Source organism: Capricornis sumatraensis, chromosome X (genome assembly GCF_032405125.1).
Source record: "Capricornis sumatraensis isolate serow.1 chromosome X, serow.2, whole genome shotgun sequence".
Taxonomy (NCBI): domain Eukaryota; kingdom Metazoa; phylum Chordata; class Mammalia; order Artiodactyla; family Bovidae; genus Capricornis; species Capricornis sumatraensis.
Window position 1 is genome coordinate 104982462 of NC_091092.1, and position 16196 is coordinate 104998657.

Sequence of the window (16196 nt, forward strand, 5' to 3'; positions counted from 1 at the left end):
TCCATGGCGTCACAAAGAGTCAGACATGACTGAGTGACTAACACACACACACAAAGAAGGAAAAAAATAGATTGCAGATAATATATACTGTACCTATTGCTAAAATGCTCTTTAAATCAAGTATAAGGATTTCATAGTTTAGTATTAATATAAGCCATGGCATTGAGACAACTGAATGGTATGATGTCATCTCTTCTCTAGATTGAGTTTATTCAATCCAGAGAAGAATGAAGGAAGGGAAGAATACATGATTGTTAGGAACAATAAAGGGGAAAGTAGATGTTCATTTCCTTTTTTAAAGTGACATTCAGACTTAAAAACTCTGAAATCTTTCTGCCTCTAGCCTGAAATATGAAGATTCTATTTTTGGAGCCAACAATACATCCTGTTTATGATAAATGATTCAAGTTCCTGGAATGTCCATTAAAAAAAATCTACCCCTTCAGTTTTTATACTGTTCAATGCTATTTAGTGGAGTTGGAGCTTGTAAGGGGGGATGTGTCAGTGTGTAAGATGGTCCATCTCCAATCCCCTATGGTAGTGGTCCCCAACCTTTCTGGCACCCGGGACCAATTTCATGGAAGACAGTTTTTCCACAGACCAGGGGGAAGGGGGGGGGGATGGTTTTGGGATGATTCAAACGTGTTACATTTATTGCATACTTTATTTCTATTATCATTACATCAGCTCCACATCAGATCATCAGGCATTAGATCCCGAGGGCTGGGGACCCCTGTCCTATGGAACAGAAGGGAATAGAAATGTGTTTAAAAACTTTAAGAACAAGGCCAGAACACAGTAATTTGTAATGACTATTTATTAATACATGTATCACAAATGTTCACAATATCAATGCATTCTTGTTGGCATGCGAGACAGAGGCATTTTTTAAGATATTTTAAAAATATCTTGACTTTTGTTCCCCCTTCACACTCATTTTTAAATTGATTTTGATGAGGTCCTCGATGTCTGTAATGTCAATGCAAAGAAAAATTATTGAAAGAAGTAAAATAACACAATAGCAATTAATTGGGGAAAAACAGAAGTAATTATTTCCTTCAAAGGAAGCAACAATACAGCTTTGTAACAGGGTTATACAGGTGCACTAAACCCTCTATATGTTCCCAGGCATGTAACAGCAAGGAGCAAGGAGGCCACCCAAAGCTCGATAATCTCCTCCGTGCATGACATATGCCCTTTTCTCCTCAAGGACAATTGCAAAGTATTACATGCCCTAGGCAGCCTGAAGAAGGTAGGAAAGAGCCTTAGTAAAAGGGAAAACCCAACCAAAGGAGATTAAGCCAAAAGAACAGATAGCTATCTGCTTATCTATATCTAGGGGGTGTGCAGCGTTTATCAATCATGATCAAGGGCTAACAGGAGCCTCCCACACTACATGCAGGGCCCAGCAGGGCCAGTGATGGTGTGGAGAACCAGTCACCTACAATGAGCTGCAGTTGGACCAAGTACAGATGGAGGAGCTGGCACGCACAGGGCCTTGGGTTGGGTCCCTTAGGACTAGATGCAGGGAACCTGGCTACACTCTGGCACAACAGGGCTTCACAAAATGGAACGCTAGGCACGATGCAAGCTGAAAGGTGGAGCAGAGGCTGTGTGGGAGTGTCAGCTGCAGTTGCACGCAGGGTGGGGTGGGGGTTAGGACAGGTGTATTATGTACTGTGCTCTAACATTCTTTGGAAGTCTTTCAAAGATTGCTGCAGTTCCTTTTGAAAACAGGTCTCTTATTCCGCCATTCTTGAAAGACTAAGAGAGAAATTAAAACATGTAAATGACACCATTAAGAAGGACTTAAGGTAACAAGCTGAAGAGAGCATGTTGATGTTTTCCACAATAGCAGTAATCACATCTCTTACCCAGCACCAGAGAAATGAGGCTTTGGCACATGGCCAAGTGCCACCAAGAACAAGGAGTGAAGTGACCGAGCAGTACCCTCATCCCTTTGAAAGGGGAGTCCAGGCCCCCAAGGGAGAGCCCTCCCCACCGCCACTCACCTCCTTACACCATCTCATACTGGTTGGCCGTGATGAACCGGGACAAACAGCAGGCCAGCAGCATGCCAATCAGCTGTTGGCAGAAGGAAGAAGACAACAGGCTCTCAAGTCACTGAGCTAACACATTTCTTTGACCTGCCCCCCTCCACCCAGATATAATTTTTAACGACTGAGGGCTTTTGAACATGAGTGGGGAAAGGGCACTAGGGAAAATAGTCAAGCCTCATTTCAGTAGTTGGAGCAAAGACTTAGGAAGTCTAAGTGCCGGTGAAGGACAGCTAGAAAGGCTCAAACTGGCCATAATGTTACAGTTCTAGCTCACGTTGGCCATTGAAGAATGACTTTTGACATCTAAGTAATATTAAAATGTGTTCCTATGTTCTGAGAGTAATGAAAAAAATTAAGTTACTACAGCAAGGTAGTAGTAACTACCTGGCATTAGTATGGTAGAACTGAATGCCAGGATTGAATTTAGAACCATAACCACATGCATTGGGAAGCTATCTCAGCATAGGCTGATAGCCCAGCCATACCTGGCTGACAAGATAATAGTTCTTTCCCTGAGACAATGGGATGCTATTCTTGACTTGGAGAGTTTGCCAAGTAAGTAAGTCATGAAGTAAGTAAGCCATGGTTTGTGAGGTTGGGGGGGCAGTGGGTTTGAACTTCTCTTTATCTCTAAACCATGTAGATATTTTAGGCCTAAATGGGCCCATCTACACCCAATGTCTACCCCCTGGTTTTTCAGCACAACGAATATCAGAGTACTTCCACCTTCCCAATCTTCTACCTACTTTGTGCTTTGATTTAACTTCTAACACAAGTGAGTCTGATAAAAAGCTGTTACTTCACTGTATCTGTTCTGCTCACTGGAGACCACAGTTCTCATTCCTGACTCAGGAAGATCAGCATTTTTGGACAGGACCCTGATTGTGTACTTGAGTCTGACCGTCTGCAGCTTCTCTTGGCCAGGTGAGGGTCGCTTCTTCTTAAGCAATTGGCCATGTGTTATTGGTTCAGAGGTGGCAATGACCTTGAGAGACAGTCTAGTATAATGTCAGCTTCCCTGGTGGCTCAGCTGGTAAAGAATCTGCTTGCAATTCAGGAGACCTGGGTTCAATCCCTGGGTTGGGAAGATCCCCTGGAGAAGGGAACGGCTACCCACTCCAGTATTATGGCCTGGAGAATTCCAGGGACTGTATAGTCCCTGGGGCCGCAAAGAGTCGGACACAACTTAGTGACTTTCATACACTTCTGTGGCCCCAGGACCACCCAAATCAGCATCATCTAGGAGTGGGGCCCAGAAACTGATGTTTTAACCAGACTTCTAGGTGACAGAACCACTCACCCAGTCTATCTGGTCACCCTTATCTTACAGATTACACACTGGGTCCTACTATTGATCAAGGCAACACCCAAACTCTGTTCTCCTTCCTCTCTGCTCAACCCTGCAGGCTGCAACCCACCTGATTCCCTCTCTTGGTCAAATCCCAGATTCTTCTCTTCCTTTATCAAATGGAAATTGTGCTATGAAACATGCAGATTATAACCTCTGTCAGGTAAGGAAAAGTCACCACCTTACTGGACTCATTTTCTACCAAGACTCTGGCCATCGTTTTGTGCCACAAAATATACAGTATTATGCCTATACCAAGTGGCCAAAGTAACCATAGCTGTAACCTCCAGAAAAGTGTTAGTTGTCAGTTGTGTCTGACTCTTTGCAACCACATGGACTGTAGCCAGCCAGGCTTCTCAGACCATGGGGATTCTCCAGGCAAGAATACTAGAGTGGGTTGCCATGCCCTCCTCCAGGGGATCTTCCCAACCCAGGGATCAAACCCTGGTCTCCTGCATTGCAGAAAGATTCCTTACCCTCTGAGCTACCAGAATATTGTGCCAAATCAGAAAATAAAATCCCCTCCATGAGTACAAGGATTTTGAACCTTATAGTTTGTCTCTTTTCATTACAACTGCTATTTTTCAGGACCAACATACACCAGATCATACTTTAGATACTCTCAAAAATCAGATGCCAGCCAAAAACCAGAGGCACACTGAACACTTGGGAATACTGAGTTATTTAATTCCTAGTACATACCTGGGCAGTACTACTATCCCAATTTTCCAGATAAGTAAATGGGTTCAGGAGAGGTTAAAGAACACCCCTCAACCCATACAGGAAGCTCACACAGAGTTTATGGCTCCAGCCTCTTCTTCTAACCAAGAAGAGACCCCTTTCCAGCCTAGACCCTTTCCTCTCCAGACTAACTCCTTTGCCTCTCACCACCAGGGCTTCCTTCCTGCCTTACATTGTGAACTTCAGGGAGTGGGCTTTCAGTGGGCATCACTTTATTTGATCTCAAGTTCCTAGACACTCCTTTCTTTGTAAAGCTTATTAGCACTTCAGGTTTCTTTTTTTCATTGACCTCCTGTATGTTTTAGCACTTACAGTAGTCAGCATGCCACCTCACAGTTTGCAATGCTCCTGCATTCAGTGGTTTGCAGTGCTCTCTGCCCCCATGGCAGTTCACAAGCCACACAGCCAAAACATTCTGTAGTATGCATCAGTATTTCTTGTACCTAAAATGCCTGTTTTCAAGGGAATATAATGTGTCCCTCCACCTTTTTACCCCCAAACAGAAACAGTATCATTTTTAAAGCACTGGACAGACTTTCTCACAGAAATAATAACTTTAAAAATATAAGTAAAAATAAAAGCTATTTGCTTTCAAACTGTATTTTGTATTTCTAGGGCAAGAACATACCTTTTTCTGTTAGTCCATGGGAGAAGACCGATTTTAAAAAATTATTTTTTTAACATCTACTAAGAAATTGTTCCTTAAAAAAGTCCTGAGCTGGGGTATATACAAGCTTTGTGAAAACAGTAGTTTACATATATTGGCTTTTATTCTAGTTAATTCTGGTGCAAGAAAAACTAGACTCTGGGATATGGTGGGTGTTCTGAATTATTTGCAGGGTGACTGATTTCACATTTGCTATAGTGTTTCATCATATTTGAGAGAGAATTTTGATCTCTCATTTCCCTTATCACCAAGTTAAAGGAAAGTGGGGAGGGGGAGGAACATGCTATACTTAATACCATTTATTAACAGATTATTTCTAGGTACGTAACTGAAAGCCTATTAAAGGTAAAGACACAGGCTCTTCCTCAGTCTAAATCAGGACCAAATGCTCACTTGCCACTAGACCCAATTATTCTGTAGATAGAAAAATCCATCCTTATTTAGATGAAACCTTTCTTTAGGTTCAGTTCAGTTCGGTTCAGACACTCAGTTGTGTCCGACTCTTTGCAACCCCATGAATCGCAGCACACCAGGCCTCCTTGTCCATCACCAACTCCCGGAATTCACTCAGACTCACGTCCATCGAGTCAGTGATGCCATCCAGCCATCTCATCCTCGGTCATCCCCTTCTCCTCCTGCCCCCAATCCCTCCCAGCATCAGAGTCCTTTCCAATGAGTCAACTCTTCATATGAGGTAGCCAAAGTACTGGAGTTTCAGCTTTAGCATCAGTCCTTCCAAAGAAATCCCAGGGCTGATCTCCTTCAGAATGGACTGGTTGGATCTCCTTGCCGTCCAAGGGACTCTCAAGAGTCTTCTCCAACACCACAGTTCAAAAGCATCAATTCCTCGACACTCAGCCCTCTTCACAGTCCAACTCTCACATCCATACATGACCACAGGAAAAACCATAGCCTTGACTAGATGGACCTTAGTCAGCAAAGTAATGTCTCTGCTTTTGAATATGCTATCTAGGTTGGTCATAACTTTTCTCCCAAGGAGTAAGCGTCTTTTAATTTCATGGGGGCAATCACCATCTGCACTGATTTTGGAGCCCCAAAAAATAAAGTCTGACACTGTTTCCACTGTTTCCCCATCTATTTCCCATGAAGTGATGGGACCGGATGCCATGATCTTCGTTTTCTGAATGTTGAGCTTTAAGCCAACTTTTTCACTCTCCACTTTCACTTTCATCAAGAGGCTTTTTAGTTCCTCTTTACTTTCTGCCATAAGGGTGGTGTCATCTGCATATCTGAGGTTATTGATATTTCTCCCGGCAATCTTGATTCCAGCTTGTGTTTCTTCCAGTCCAGCATGTCTCATGATGTACTCTGCATATAACTTAAATAAGCAGGGTGACAATATACAGCCTTGACGTACTCCTTTTCCTATTTGAGACCAGTTCTTTAGGTTAAATATATGTAAATTCCTCAAGAACAGAGGTATGCACTGGGGCTGATGTGTTAAGGCAGGAGTATGTGGGCACAGGGACAAACTTCTGCTTTAACCCCCAGAGAGAGAGACAGGAAGAGGAGAGCTTGCCTCTTATGCTAAAAAAGCTTCAGGATGGAGATTCCAGAGCCACCTCTCCCTCTCCTCATGGCCAGTGAAATGCCAAATCCCATACAGCCTAGGGAGTTTGAGATCAGATTCCTGGTATTTGGTCATCTAAGACTTTGTAATTAGCCTTCGTCTAATTGTTGGAAGTAACATTTTATTTCTACCACTCAGCCTTGTCTGTACTATATTCTGCTTTCTTTTGGGTCACGAAAGCCTCTGGGAGGACCTTCAAGAACTGAGAAGCCACAGAGGGAAGGAGAGAAAAAAGGCCTTCGACTTACAGAAGGCCAACTCTAGTTTTCTCAAAGCTTCCCCACAAAGAGAGCTCTGGTAACAGGGATCATGTCAACGGGGCTCTGCAGATCCCCAGGAACAGGGAGGAGGCCAAGGGGTGGGGGAGAGGGGCTGAGAGAGGGTGGAGTCTAGCTCAACCAAGACCAGGGCTGTCAGAGGAAATGGGGCAGGGGTATCTTCCCCTGCAATCACCGTGGCCACCAAACGGGCCAGTCCCTGATCCCTGAGGGGCAAAGAGAGGCCAGGTAACAAAGCTATAAAAGACAACTTGCTTAACAATAGGTCTAAAATTTCAGTCTTCTCAATGCCTCCCCTGGTGGCTCAAATAGTAAAGAATCTGCCTGCAATGCAGGAGACCTGGGTTCGATCCCTGTGTTGGAAAGATCTCCTGGAGAAGGGAATGGGAACTCACTCCAGTATGCTTGCCTGGGAAATTCCATGGACAGAGGAGCCTGGTGGGCTATAGTCCATGGGATCCCAAAGAGTTGGACACAACTGAGCAGCTAACACTTTCACTTTTCATAATGCCTGTAGAGATTTTATGCTGATGGCCTAACTGGGAAAGTAAACAAAACTTCTACATCTTTAGGAACATGCCAAGGAATCTGATTTAAAACAAAACCATATAAATACTTTTAGAGACTGTTTCAGAGCCTGAAAACAGTGAATAGGTAAAAATCCTGTTAGCCTTATTTAGCCATGTCTCATCTCATCGAGGCTACTGACAGCTTTGTCTTGTCCTCGATACAGAAAAGATAAATAAGTCCTGGAGAAGAACCCTTGGTCCATAACAAATCATGGCAGCAGCCTGTGGGCCCTGGAGGAGGCCCTGCAGAGGAAAGGGTTGGGCAGGACAGGGGATGGATGGGCAGGACAGGGATGGGTATTTTTTGATGAGTACCTTTCTCCTTGCAATTTCACAGACTCAAACACTTTCATTATAAAGGCACAGACTGACTTCCATTTAGGTGCTACGTGAGTCAAGAACAAGGGTTCTATTTCACCCAGCCTCAAGCAAGGCGCTTAACTCTCCCTTCTGGAAAACAGCTCTCCCATCCTTACTCGGGACTGTAACGTTCTGTGCTTTGAGGGGATTAATCCAGCCTAACAGTTTCCAAGTCTAGTGAAGCTGATTACATTGGAGACAGAAGTGTGTGTGTGTGTGTGTGTGTGTGTGTGTGTCTGTGTGTGTGTCTGTGTGTGTGTGTGTCTGTGTGTGTGTGTGTGTCTGTGTGTCCATCCCCAAGCTCCTTCAAATAAAAGAGTAGCTGCCAAAGATGCAAGGGAGGAGGTACCCTATCAAAACACACTCAACTACCTGCTATAAATTGACAGGGCAGCAGGACCTGCCTATCAGGTCTGGACAAACAGGCTTTTCCTTGAGGGGGTAAAGGCACCTGGGAATTTGTGGAGAGAAGTATTTAATGCCTGCCAAATCCCTACTGTCCAAAACCAGCACTCAAGGTCTTTAAGTTAGCTAAGTTAGTTAACAGGGGACCAGGCACTCACAAGTCTGTTAAAAGGTTAGACTTCAGCTTAGTTTTCCTTGTCCACTATACCACATTTAGGTACATTATACCACACTTATGTTTAATTTCTCAGACAACAGGTGTGCAAGACTGGTTTGTTCCAACCAAGGACAGCATGGATGTCATGAGAGCAGCTGAGGAGAAGGGTAAGGAGAAGGTGGGGGCAAATGGGGAGTCGGGGGGCGGGGGCTATTCTTTTCTACCTACTTTGATCTCCCTGTGGCCTCTCCTCAGCAAAGCTCGCTTTATTACTGGAAGCTCAAGACATAGGCCAACATTTATTTGCTTAGTGTCACTCTGACACTTGTCCTAAAATTTCTGAACACATGTGGCTGAAGCTTTGGTGCCAGGTCAGTGACCAGGATCAGCAGGGCTGGTTCTTCTTGAACACGCATCTGCTAAGTGGCCACCATGGTCCCAGAGAGGCCCTGGATCTACTGGCATCTGGAAGCCCGCTTCAACTTCCAGGTTCCCTGAGGCTCCTGGCACCATTCAAAGCTGCAGCTCCCAGTGCATCTGACTACCAAGAGCTGCCCAAGGCCATTCTTCTCCCTACCCCAAGGTGAACACGGCAGATCTCAAATCTCTGCACTTGACCAGCCACGTGGGTGAATGCTACTGCCTCTGTGATGCTCCTGGGTTTTGGGTTTTGTTTTCTTATCCCAACAACTCTGGAGTACCTTGATGAGACCTAAAGTCTCTGTGGAGAGAGAGTCTGTTTCAGGCTTCCTTGGGGCTTCCCTCTCTCACTGCCCACAGGGCCACAGAGCCAACTCAGTGAGCCCCGCATCAAGGGTTTCTCCTAGGCAGCACAGAAAAACTTTTTGACTTACCTCAGGCTAGGCCCTCCATATGCAAAAACTGCTAGGCTAATGTGCTATTCCTTGATGGTAAGTACACAGATAGGCTCATCTTATGATAACTTATTAAGCTGTATACTTATAATGTCTACACTTTTCTGTACATGCCATATTTCAATAGCGAAGTTTTAGGAACAAATTTAGGATTAAAGTGTATCTGTGTTGGTTCAGCAAGAAGGAAAGAGGTCTGGGGGCTGCAGGAGCAGGGGGATAGTAATTATAGTCTGGGAGGGCTGATGTAGAATTCAGGCAGGTAAAACCAGAGCCATGGCAACATGACTGAGGTGACATTAATTAGGCTTTGTTGGAAAAAATGATCTGTTCATCTGAAGAAATTCTGCATTATGTTTTTTGTTGTTGTTGTTAGGTATATATGCTCTCTCATTTGACTGGGAGATCAGAAGCCCAAGGGACAACACACTGCCTGGTGGAGGTGGGCAAAATTTTAGATTTCACTTAACCATGTTCCGTCCTTGAGTATATGTGGCCTGCTTAGTCTGAGTAATTGCTTCTCTCATTCTTTTCTGGAGGCCAAGTGGAGATAAAGGGATATAACATTTCCTATATACAAATTCAGTTTCCTCTTAAGAAACAACAATCAGACCTTCAGATCAAAATAATGATCACAAGATGAAGTTGGCTACTTTTTTTTTTGTTAAGGAAGAGATCTCATGTACAATTCCCAGGAACTAAGAAATCAAAAAGGGACAGGTCAACCAGGAAAAGAGCCTCTCCCCTCTCCCCCCAAATCCAAATCAGCCATTTGATGTTTGGAGTTGTTTATGCTCCAATTAAGGCAGTACTTTGTTCAGCTAACCTCCATTTGACCTACAGAAGAAACGAGTTGTTTTTCTGGAGCTAGTCATTAGTTGAACTGTAACCGATATTCCCTCGATGGCAAAACTTCATTTAAGCTGAAAAAGGAAAATCAATAAACAGATGACCTGAGGACTAATGAGCAAGGAGTTCTGACCCCATCCATCAGCTTTTCCCCAGGCACAGGGAGGCCGCCAGAGAATCTGTACACCAGGAAAAGTGAGCAGGAGACAGAGGAAAGGCTAGACCCGACCACGGATTACCTGGGAGAATGCAATCCCAAAAGCCACTCCAGCGATGATTCCCATGTTGGTCTCCATGAAACTGGTCACCAGATCATAACAACCCTGAAAACACAGAGACACAGTCTCAGAGACATGTTTTATCCAGGCCAAATGGGCCTGGGTTATCTTGCCACACTCACACATACACCCCAATCTTCATTTTGCAAATACAATGAAAAATTTCAAACAAACAAAAGGAACAGAGGGTGGTACAACAAACTCCCAAGTGACCCTGCCTCTAACATCACAATGAACATATGGTCAGACTTGTTTCACCTCAATTGCTTCAACACTCACCCCCCTGGCTGGAGTATCTAAAAGCAAATCCAAGATATACGCTTTCATTCACAAATGTTTCCATCATAGGATGAAACTGAACAAGAAAGCTGTAAGATCTATGAGACCAACACTGTAGGGATAGAGAGGCAGATTTGAACAGATGAAAAAGCATCCCGCATCCCTGACCAGGAAAGCTCAGCATGATAAACACAGTTACTAGCATTTTCACAAAAAATGACAAAATCGTAGATACAGTGAAATCTGATTAGAAGGAGGTGGTTGAATGCCTGACAACTTTATGGCACTTTAGGGTTCTTCATACAAAGGCTGCTACTTTATTTTTTTTTTTTAGTAGGGAAAAACCGATGTTCGAGAGTCACTTTTCCACAGATTTACTATGTGACCTTGAACAAGTCACTTTCCCTCTGTCAATAACCTCATTTGTAAAATGGAGTGTCCCTTTGCCATCCTGTGAAGTCTCTGCATGTTGTGATTAAGCTGCTGTATTCCCCAGCTGTGCTGTGCTCAGTCGCATCCAACTCTTTTGCAATTCTATGGACTGGAGCCCGCCAGGCTCCTCTGTCCACGGGATTCTCCAGGCAAGAGTACTGGAGTGGGTTGCCATTTCCTGCTCCAGGGGCTCTTCCTGACCCAGGGATTGAACTTGGGTCTCCTGCATTGCAGGCAGAGCCCATGTTGTGATTAAAACCAACACCAATTTTACCAATTTCAATTGTTTAGTTTAAAATGGATAAAATTCCATTTCTTTAAAACAAATGATCTGATTTTGATTTTTTGGGGAACTGGGCCAAATCAACCAAGACTTCTGAAGTGATATATTATATTCAGCTTTGGAAAACATGGTCTTTTTCCAGTTCTCTGGAAAAGGGCTTCAAACTTGAATGCATGAAGCCTGTGAAAAATCAAGACATTCATTTCAAAAGCAGGGTAAAGAGGATTGTAGTTTATCAAGAAAGGCCCACTGAATTATAATAACATCTGAAGAACAAGAAAAACAAAAAACATGTCTCCCATTTTTTAATTCAAAATGTAATGATTTAACATTTCTCATGGAGCCTAGGAAAATCCCATCAATGCTGTATCTTCTAGTAAGTGATATTTTACGATTAATATTCTGTTTGCAAAGAAAGATGCATTCATTTAGCAGCAGTGCTTTGACACATGTTTTCAATGCAATGAACAAAACTATGCTCCTCAGTTACCTGGTGCAAATTTGAGGGCCAGGGCAGGGCCGGGGGGCAAAGGAAGTGTATTGTTGCTCATGGGAAGTTTTGAACTGTGATTCTCTCTTTATAGGAGAAGCTTGCTCACTAATTTCATTTCTCCTAGTGAAATTATACATCGCACTCTTTTCCAACAGGTATCAGAAAGGAGGTCAGTTCAGGCTAAGAAGTCAAATAAGAAGAGAGGTAGATATTCTGTTCATAATAGCACTAATAGCACTTTCTCAAATGGCAACAGCTAAGATAGTGTTTTTCTGTGCTGGTCATTGTTCACTGCTGTATCTATTCCCCACAGTGATGTGAGGGAGGTGGGGAGATGAAGTTCAGACCACCAGTGCTACATCAGCTCAAAATACAGAAGCACAAGCCCAATAATAGAAACCAGACAGAAGTCATGTGGTCTATTTTGTTACTCTGCAAAATAGTATGGAATAGGTTTGTTTTTGGAATAGAGTTTTGTTTTGTTTTTTTGCTGTGAACTTCACTTCTACACATAAGGTGAATATGTTTCCCTAAAGTATGATTTCTTCTCCATTCAGTCAGTCACATTATTTTTGATAAGTCCATTCCAACCAGTAAGAGAAACCAGAAAAATGAAGTAAGGGCTTTGCATTAGCACAACTGTGGCAAAATCATTCCTTTTAAATCTGGCTCCTCTAAGTGGGGCTTTCTATGAGCAGCAGCAGTATTCCTGGGGATTTTGTGAGAAATGCAGAATCTGAGGCCTCAGTCCAGACCTACAGAATCAGAATCAGATCCTGGGGTCACTCATTTTTAATAACTTTTCACAAATGTTAACAATACCTCTAGATGTTTCACGTGCCCATTAAAGTTGGAGAAGCACTCTTCCCTAAGTTCCCCTACTACTTTTCACTCCAAAGAAAGAACCAAGTAAATTATAGCAGTAAGAGAGTTTGTTAGGATGAGAAGATGAAAGTGATTAGCTTCTTTGTTGTTTAAACAACACAAGACCCAGGTTGCAGTAAATGCTTTCTGTCTCCAGTTTTTTCTCGTCATTCACTCTGTGGACCCACAAGCCCATTTCCTGGGACTTGGCCTAGCTCTGCCCAAACTGCTTTGATCCTACAACCCCAGTGCATGTTTGCCTTCCACCTTAAATTCTCTGGGAAACCACGATCTTATCTGCCCATAACGATCTCATTTCATGTCCTAAAATGCAAGCCTGGTTGTCTAGTGTGAGATCCAGCCACAGAGACCTGCTAAGTGTCCTAAGAAACATCCGGAAACAGCACACGTAATTTGCTCAGCCTCTCAGCAAGTCTAAATCAACAGGGTCTCTGATGGGAAACACCTGGAAGTGGCAGGCTTTTCAGCACCAAGAGTAGACGGCTGCTCCTGGGCAGGCTCTGGGAGGAAGCATCTCAGAATAACTTTCTGTCTTCCTCTTGCCCTGGCAGCTTTAAAAACTGGCAAGAAATTCCTAGGTGGGAGGGGCTTGGTCAGTGCTATTAGCTAACTGAACCTGTAGACATTTCATCATCGTGTGTAGCAAAACCAAAACTGTCCTCAAGACAATAAACACCCTGCTTAAGTGTTCTCACCTCTTGCCTGCTCTCTTCCAGGGATTTGGACAAGACCATCCCACCCATATGCATCATCGCCTTTAAAAAATTATTATATGTTTATTTGGTGCCATTGGCTTCACTGGGGCACATGGTCTTTAGTTGTGGTGTGCAGGCTTAGATGCCCCATGGCATGTGGGGTCTTAGTTCCTCTCAGTTCCCCAACCAGGGATCAAACTCCTGTGTCCTGCATTGGAAGGCAGATTCTTAACCACTGGACCACCAGGGAGGTCCCTCACCCACCTTTTATAGATAAGGTGTCAAGAGACTCAGACCTGGGAAGTAATTAGTCTGAGAAGTTCAAAGTTCAAGTGGGTGTTCAATGAGAATGCCTAATGAAACTTAAACTAGGCCAATTTCAGTTGTCACTCACTTTTTCTCCAGAGAGGGAGTCAGATAGGAGAGTAAACAGGAAGTGAGGGAAAGTACCTCTTCGAGGTATCTGAGATGTTCAGGAAAATGTAAAGTAGGATTGGGGGGATGGCACTGAGAGCGAGGTGAGTTTGTAGGTTATCAGTAGAGTGAAAAAAATGCTCCCCAATCTTTCTTTCTGGAAATCACGGTCAGGATTAGAGAAATGCAATCTAGAAGCTGCCTCTAAACTTGCTTTTGAATACAAACAAAAGACCCTGGCTCCAAGGACCTGCTACTTCATTTCTAATGAAAGGTACAGTGTGGTAGAGTACAAGACAGATGTCACTGTCATTGTCATGACATTGACACCGCGGCCACCATTTAACATGATGGTTAAAATGGTCTTGTGCTTACTGTCTACCATACACTGTGCTTTAGACACTTTATCTCACTCAATCCTATCAATCCTAAGGGGCAAGAATTATTCTCTCCATTTTACAGATGAGAAAAGCGAGGCTGCAGTAACTTGATCAAGATCACACGACCAGCAAGTGGCTGAGCCAGAACTTAACTGCAGTCTGATGGTCCTGACTTCTAAAGTCCTCAACTTTCACAAAAATAGTTTGAGTGAAGAAAAAAAAATTTTTTTTTAAAGGCTTTTCTCAAGAGTGATGACTGCTGTATCTGCTCGGCTGCACCACTATCTCAGGGCCATAAAGCACATCTTGCCTTTTATACATTGGCGCATCCACTGAGGGCCAGGTCAGCTCAGCACTGCATACAATGGCAGCAAAATTACAGATAGGTGATTAGTGGAGGCGTCCAGGAAGAAACCGGGGGTCACCTCACTGTCAAGAGGTGAAGGCGGCCTCAAAAATTCCAGTCAGAACAAATGTCCTCTTAGCTCAGACAAGCAGCTGTCTGTACTGAACATCTTACCTCACCACATTGACAGGAAATAATAAGCCCAGAATGACAAACTGAGCTTCTAGAATGGCAACAATGCCTTGTAGCACTTCTGCTACAAGTATCAACATTACATGGGTAAAATATAGAAACCATCTTTCTACATTCAAATCTTGAAAGGATGGCTATTTTCTGTGAATCATTCAGTAGTTGGCCCAGATCCCACAGGATTTTGAAGATCTTCACCTGACCTTAGTAAGAAAAGAAAAAATTTACCTGATGGTGGCATAACCATAGGTAAACGCAACAGTAGGGTTTTGCTCCCTTTTGTTTCACCAAAACATATTTCCTATGTGGCATTTCTCTAAATCTTTAAAAATAGAGACGGCCCTCACACACAGCTGTGCCATGCCCTCGGAATGGAATACAGAATTGATTTTCCTTTTCCTCTGACTACCTAAATTTCATTTCCCTCATTTCTACTATGTACTAACTTTCAGATTTCTCTTGGACAGCTTTTTCCTCTCTCTAATTTCTTTAGGAGTCAGGATGTTGATAGTGAGCTGAATTGAAGTCGTTGATTCCTTTTCCTATAGCAGTGACGTCCCTAAAATCAAGCCCGCCCCCCCCCCCCACCGAACCACATGCTGTCTGTCAACTCGACTCCCTCTTTCTGCTGAGGACTGGCACCCAACTGGGAACAATTTCATGTTTTGAAGGTATATTAAGCAGAAGACAGACACCCAGAAAGAAGAAAGGCAGTGTTCCCTGACATCAGCATCAGGGTTAACAGGAACCACTTGCAAACCCTTCCTAACTATGCCTCAGAGAGTCTCACTGAGGGACAGGAATGCGAGGTGAGTGGAGGCACAGCTTTCTCCTTCAGAAATGGGGCACCCAGAGCCTCTCCCTACCCAGAAAGAACCACAGAGGAAGATTCTTGACTCTCTCCAAGATGACCATTTCTAACCCATCTGTCATCATTTCACAGAGACAAAAAAGCCCTCTGTAGATGTTCACCACTGAGTCCCATTGGGGCTGAGAGGGAGCGAGTACCTTCTGGTTCACTTTAGTGGCGGCGACAGTCAGGTTGTGCAGATCCTGGGGGTTGCAATCGGTGTCATTCATGCAGCAGCTCGGGGGGATGCCGTGCTCCAGGAAGTAGGGGCTGGTGCTCCAGTTGGTATAGTTCTGCACGCCACAGCAGCTCAGCTGTTAACAGGGAAAGGGAAAGAATTAAGGGTGGCACATCACAGGCACTGTGGTCTCCGCACTGAGCGCCTTGCAGCTTTTAAAAGAAAAACATGGGCCCAGGTCCTAAGGCGACAGGCACAGCTTTGGTGAGCCAAGATGTGCTGAGGCACCGCTAACAATTCTACTTACTGACCAGGCCATGTGAACTCAGCGAAGGAAGTGAGTTCTAGATGATGTCGTGTTGGTTTCCTTAGCACCTCCACAAAGCCAAAGAGCTGCTCTCTGGCCTGGCTAAGCACCAAAATGAGCTAGTGTGTGACTGGGTGCTGCTAAAGAGACTGATATAGAGATCAACTGAATCGAGATGGTCGATGGGGAGCTGAGACAAAAATCTTTTACAAAGCTCTCCCCAGGATCTGCACTAACAGGTACATAAGTGGTTTAGAGCAGAAAAAGACGCACATGGAGGAAGAGAGCTG

At 43.9% G+C, this 16196-nt stretch overlaps 1 protein-coding gene across 1 annotated transcript in view; it reads right to left on the minus strand.

Annotated features, from left to right (window-relative positions):
• Nucleotides 1–847: 847 nt before the first annotated feature.
• Nucleotides 848–16196, minus strand: part of TSPAN7 (tetraspanin 7) — a 129362-nt gene continuing 114013 nt past the window's right edge. Inside the window, exons 5-8 of the mRNA XM_068962342.1 lie at nt 15580–15735; nt 10137–10220; nt 2013–2085; nt 848–1764 (exon numbers count right to left, since the gene is read on the minus strand). Coding sequence (XP_068818443.1) covers nt 2017–2085; nt 10137–10220; nt 15580–15735 — 309 coding nt within the window. The 3' untranslated portion in view covers nt 848–1764; nt 2013–2016. The remainder of the gene's footprint in view (nt 1765–2012; nt 2086–10136; nt 10221–15579; nt 15736–16196) is intronic.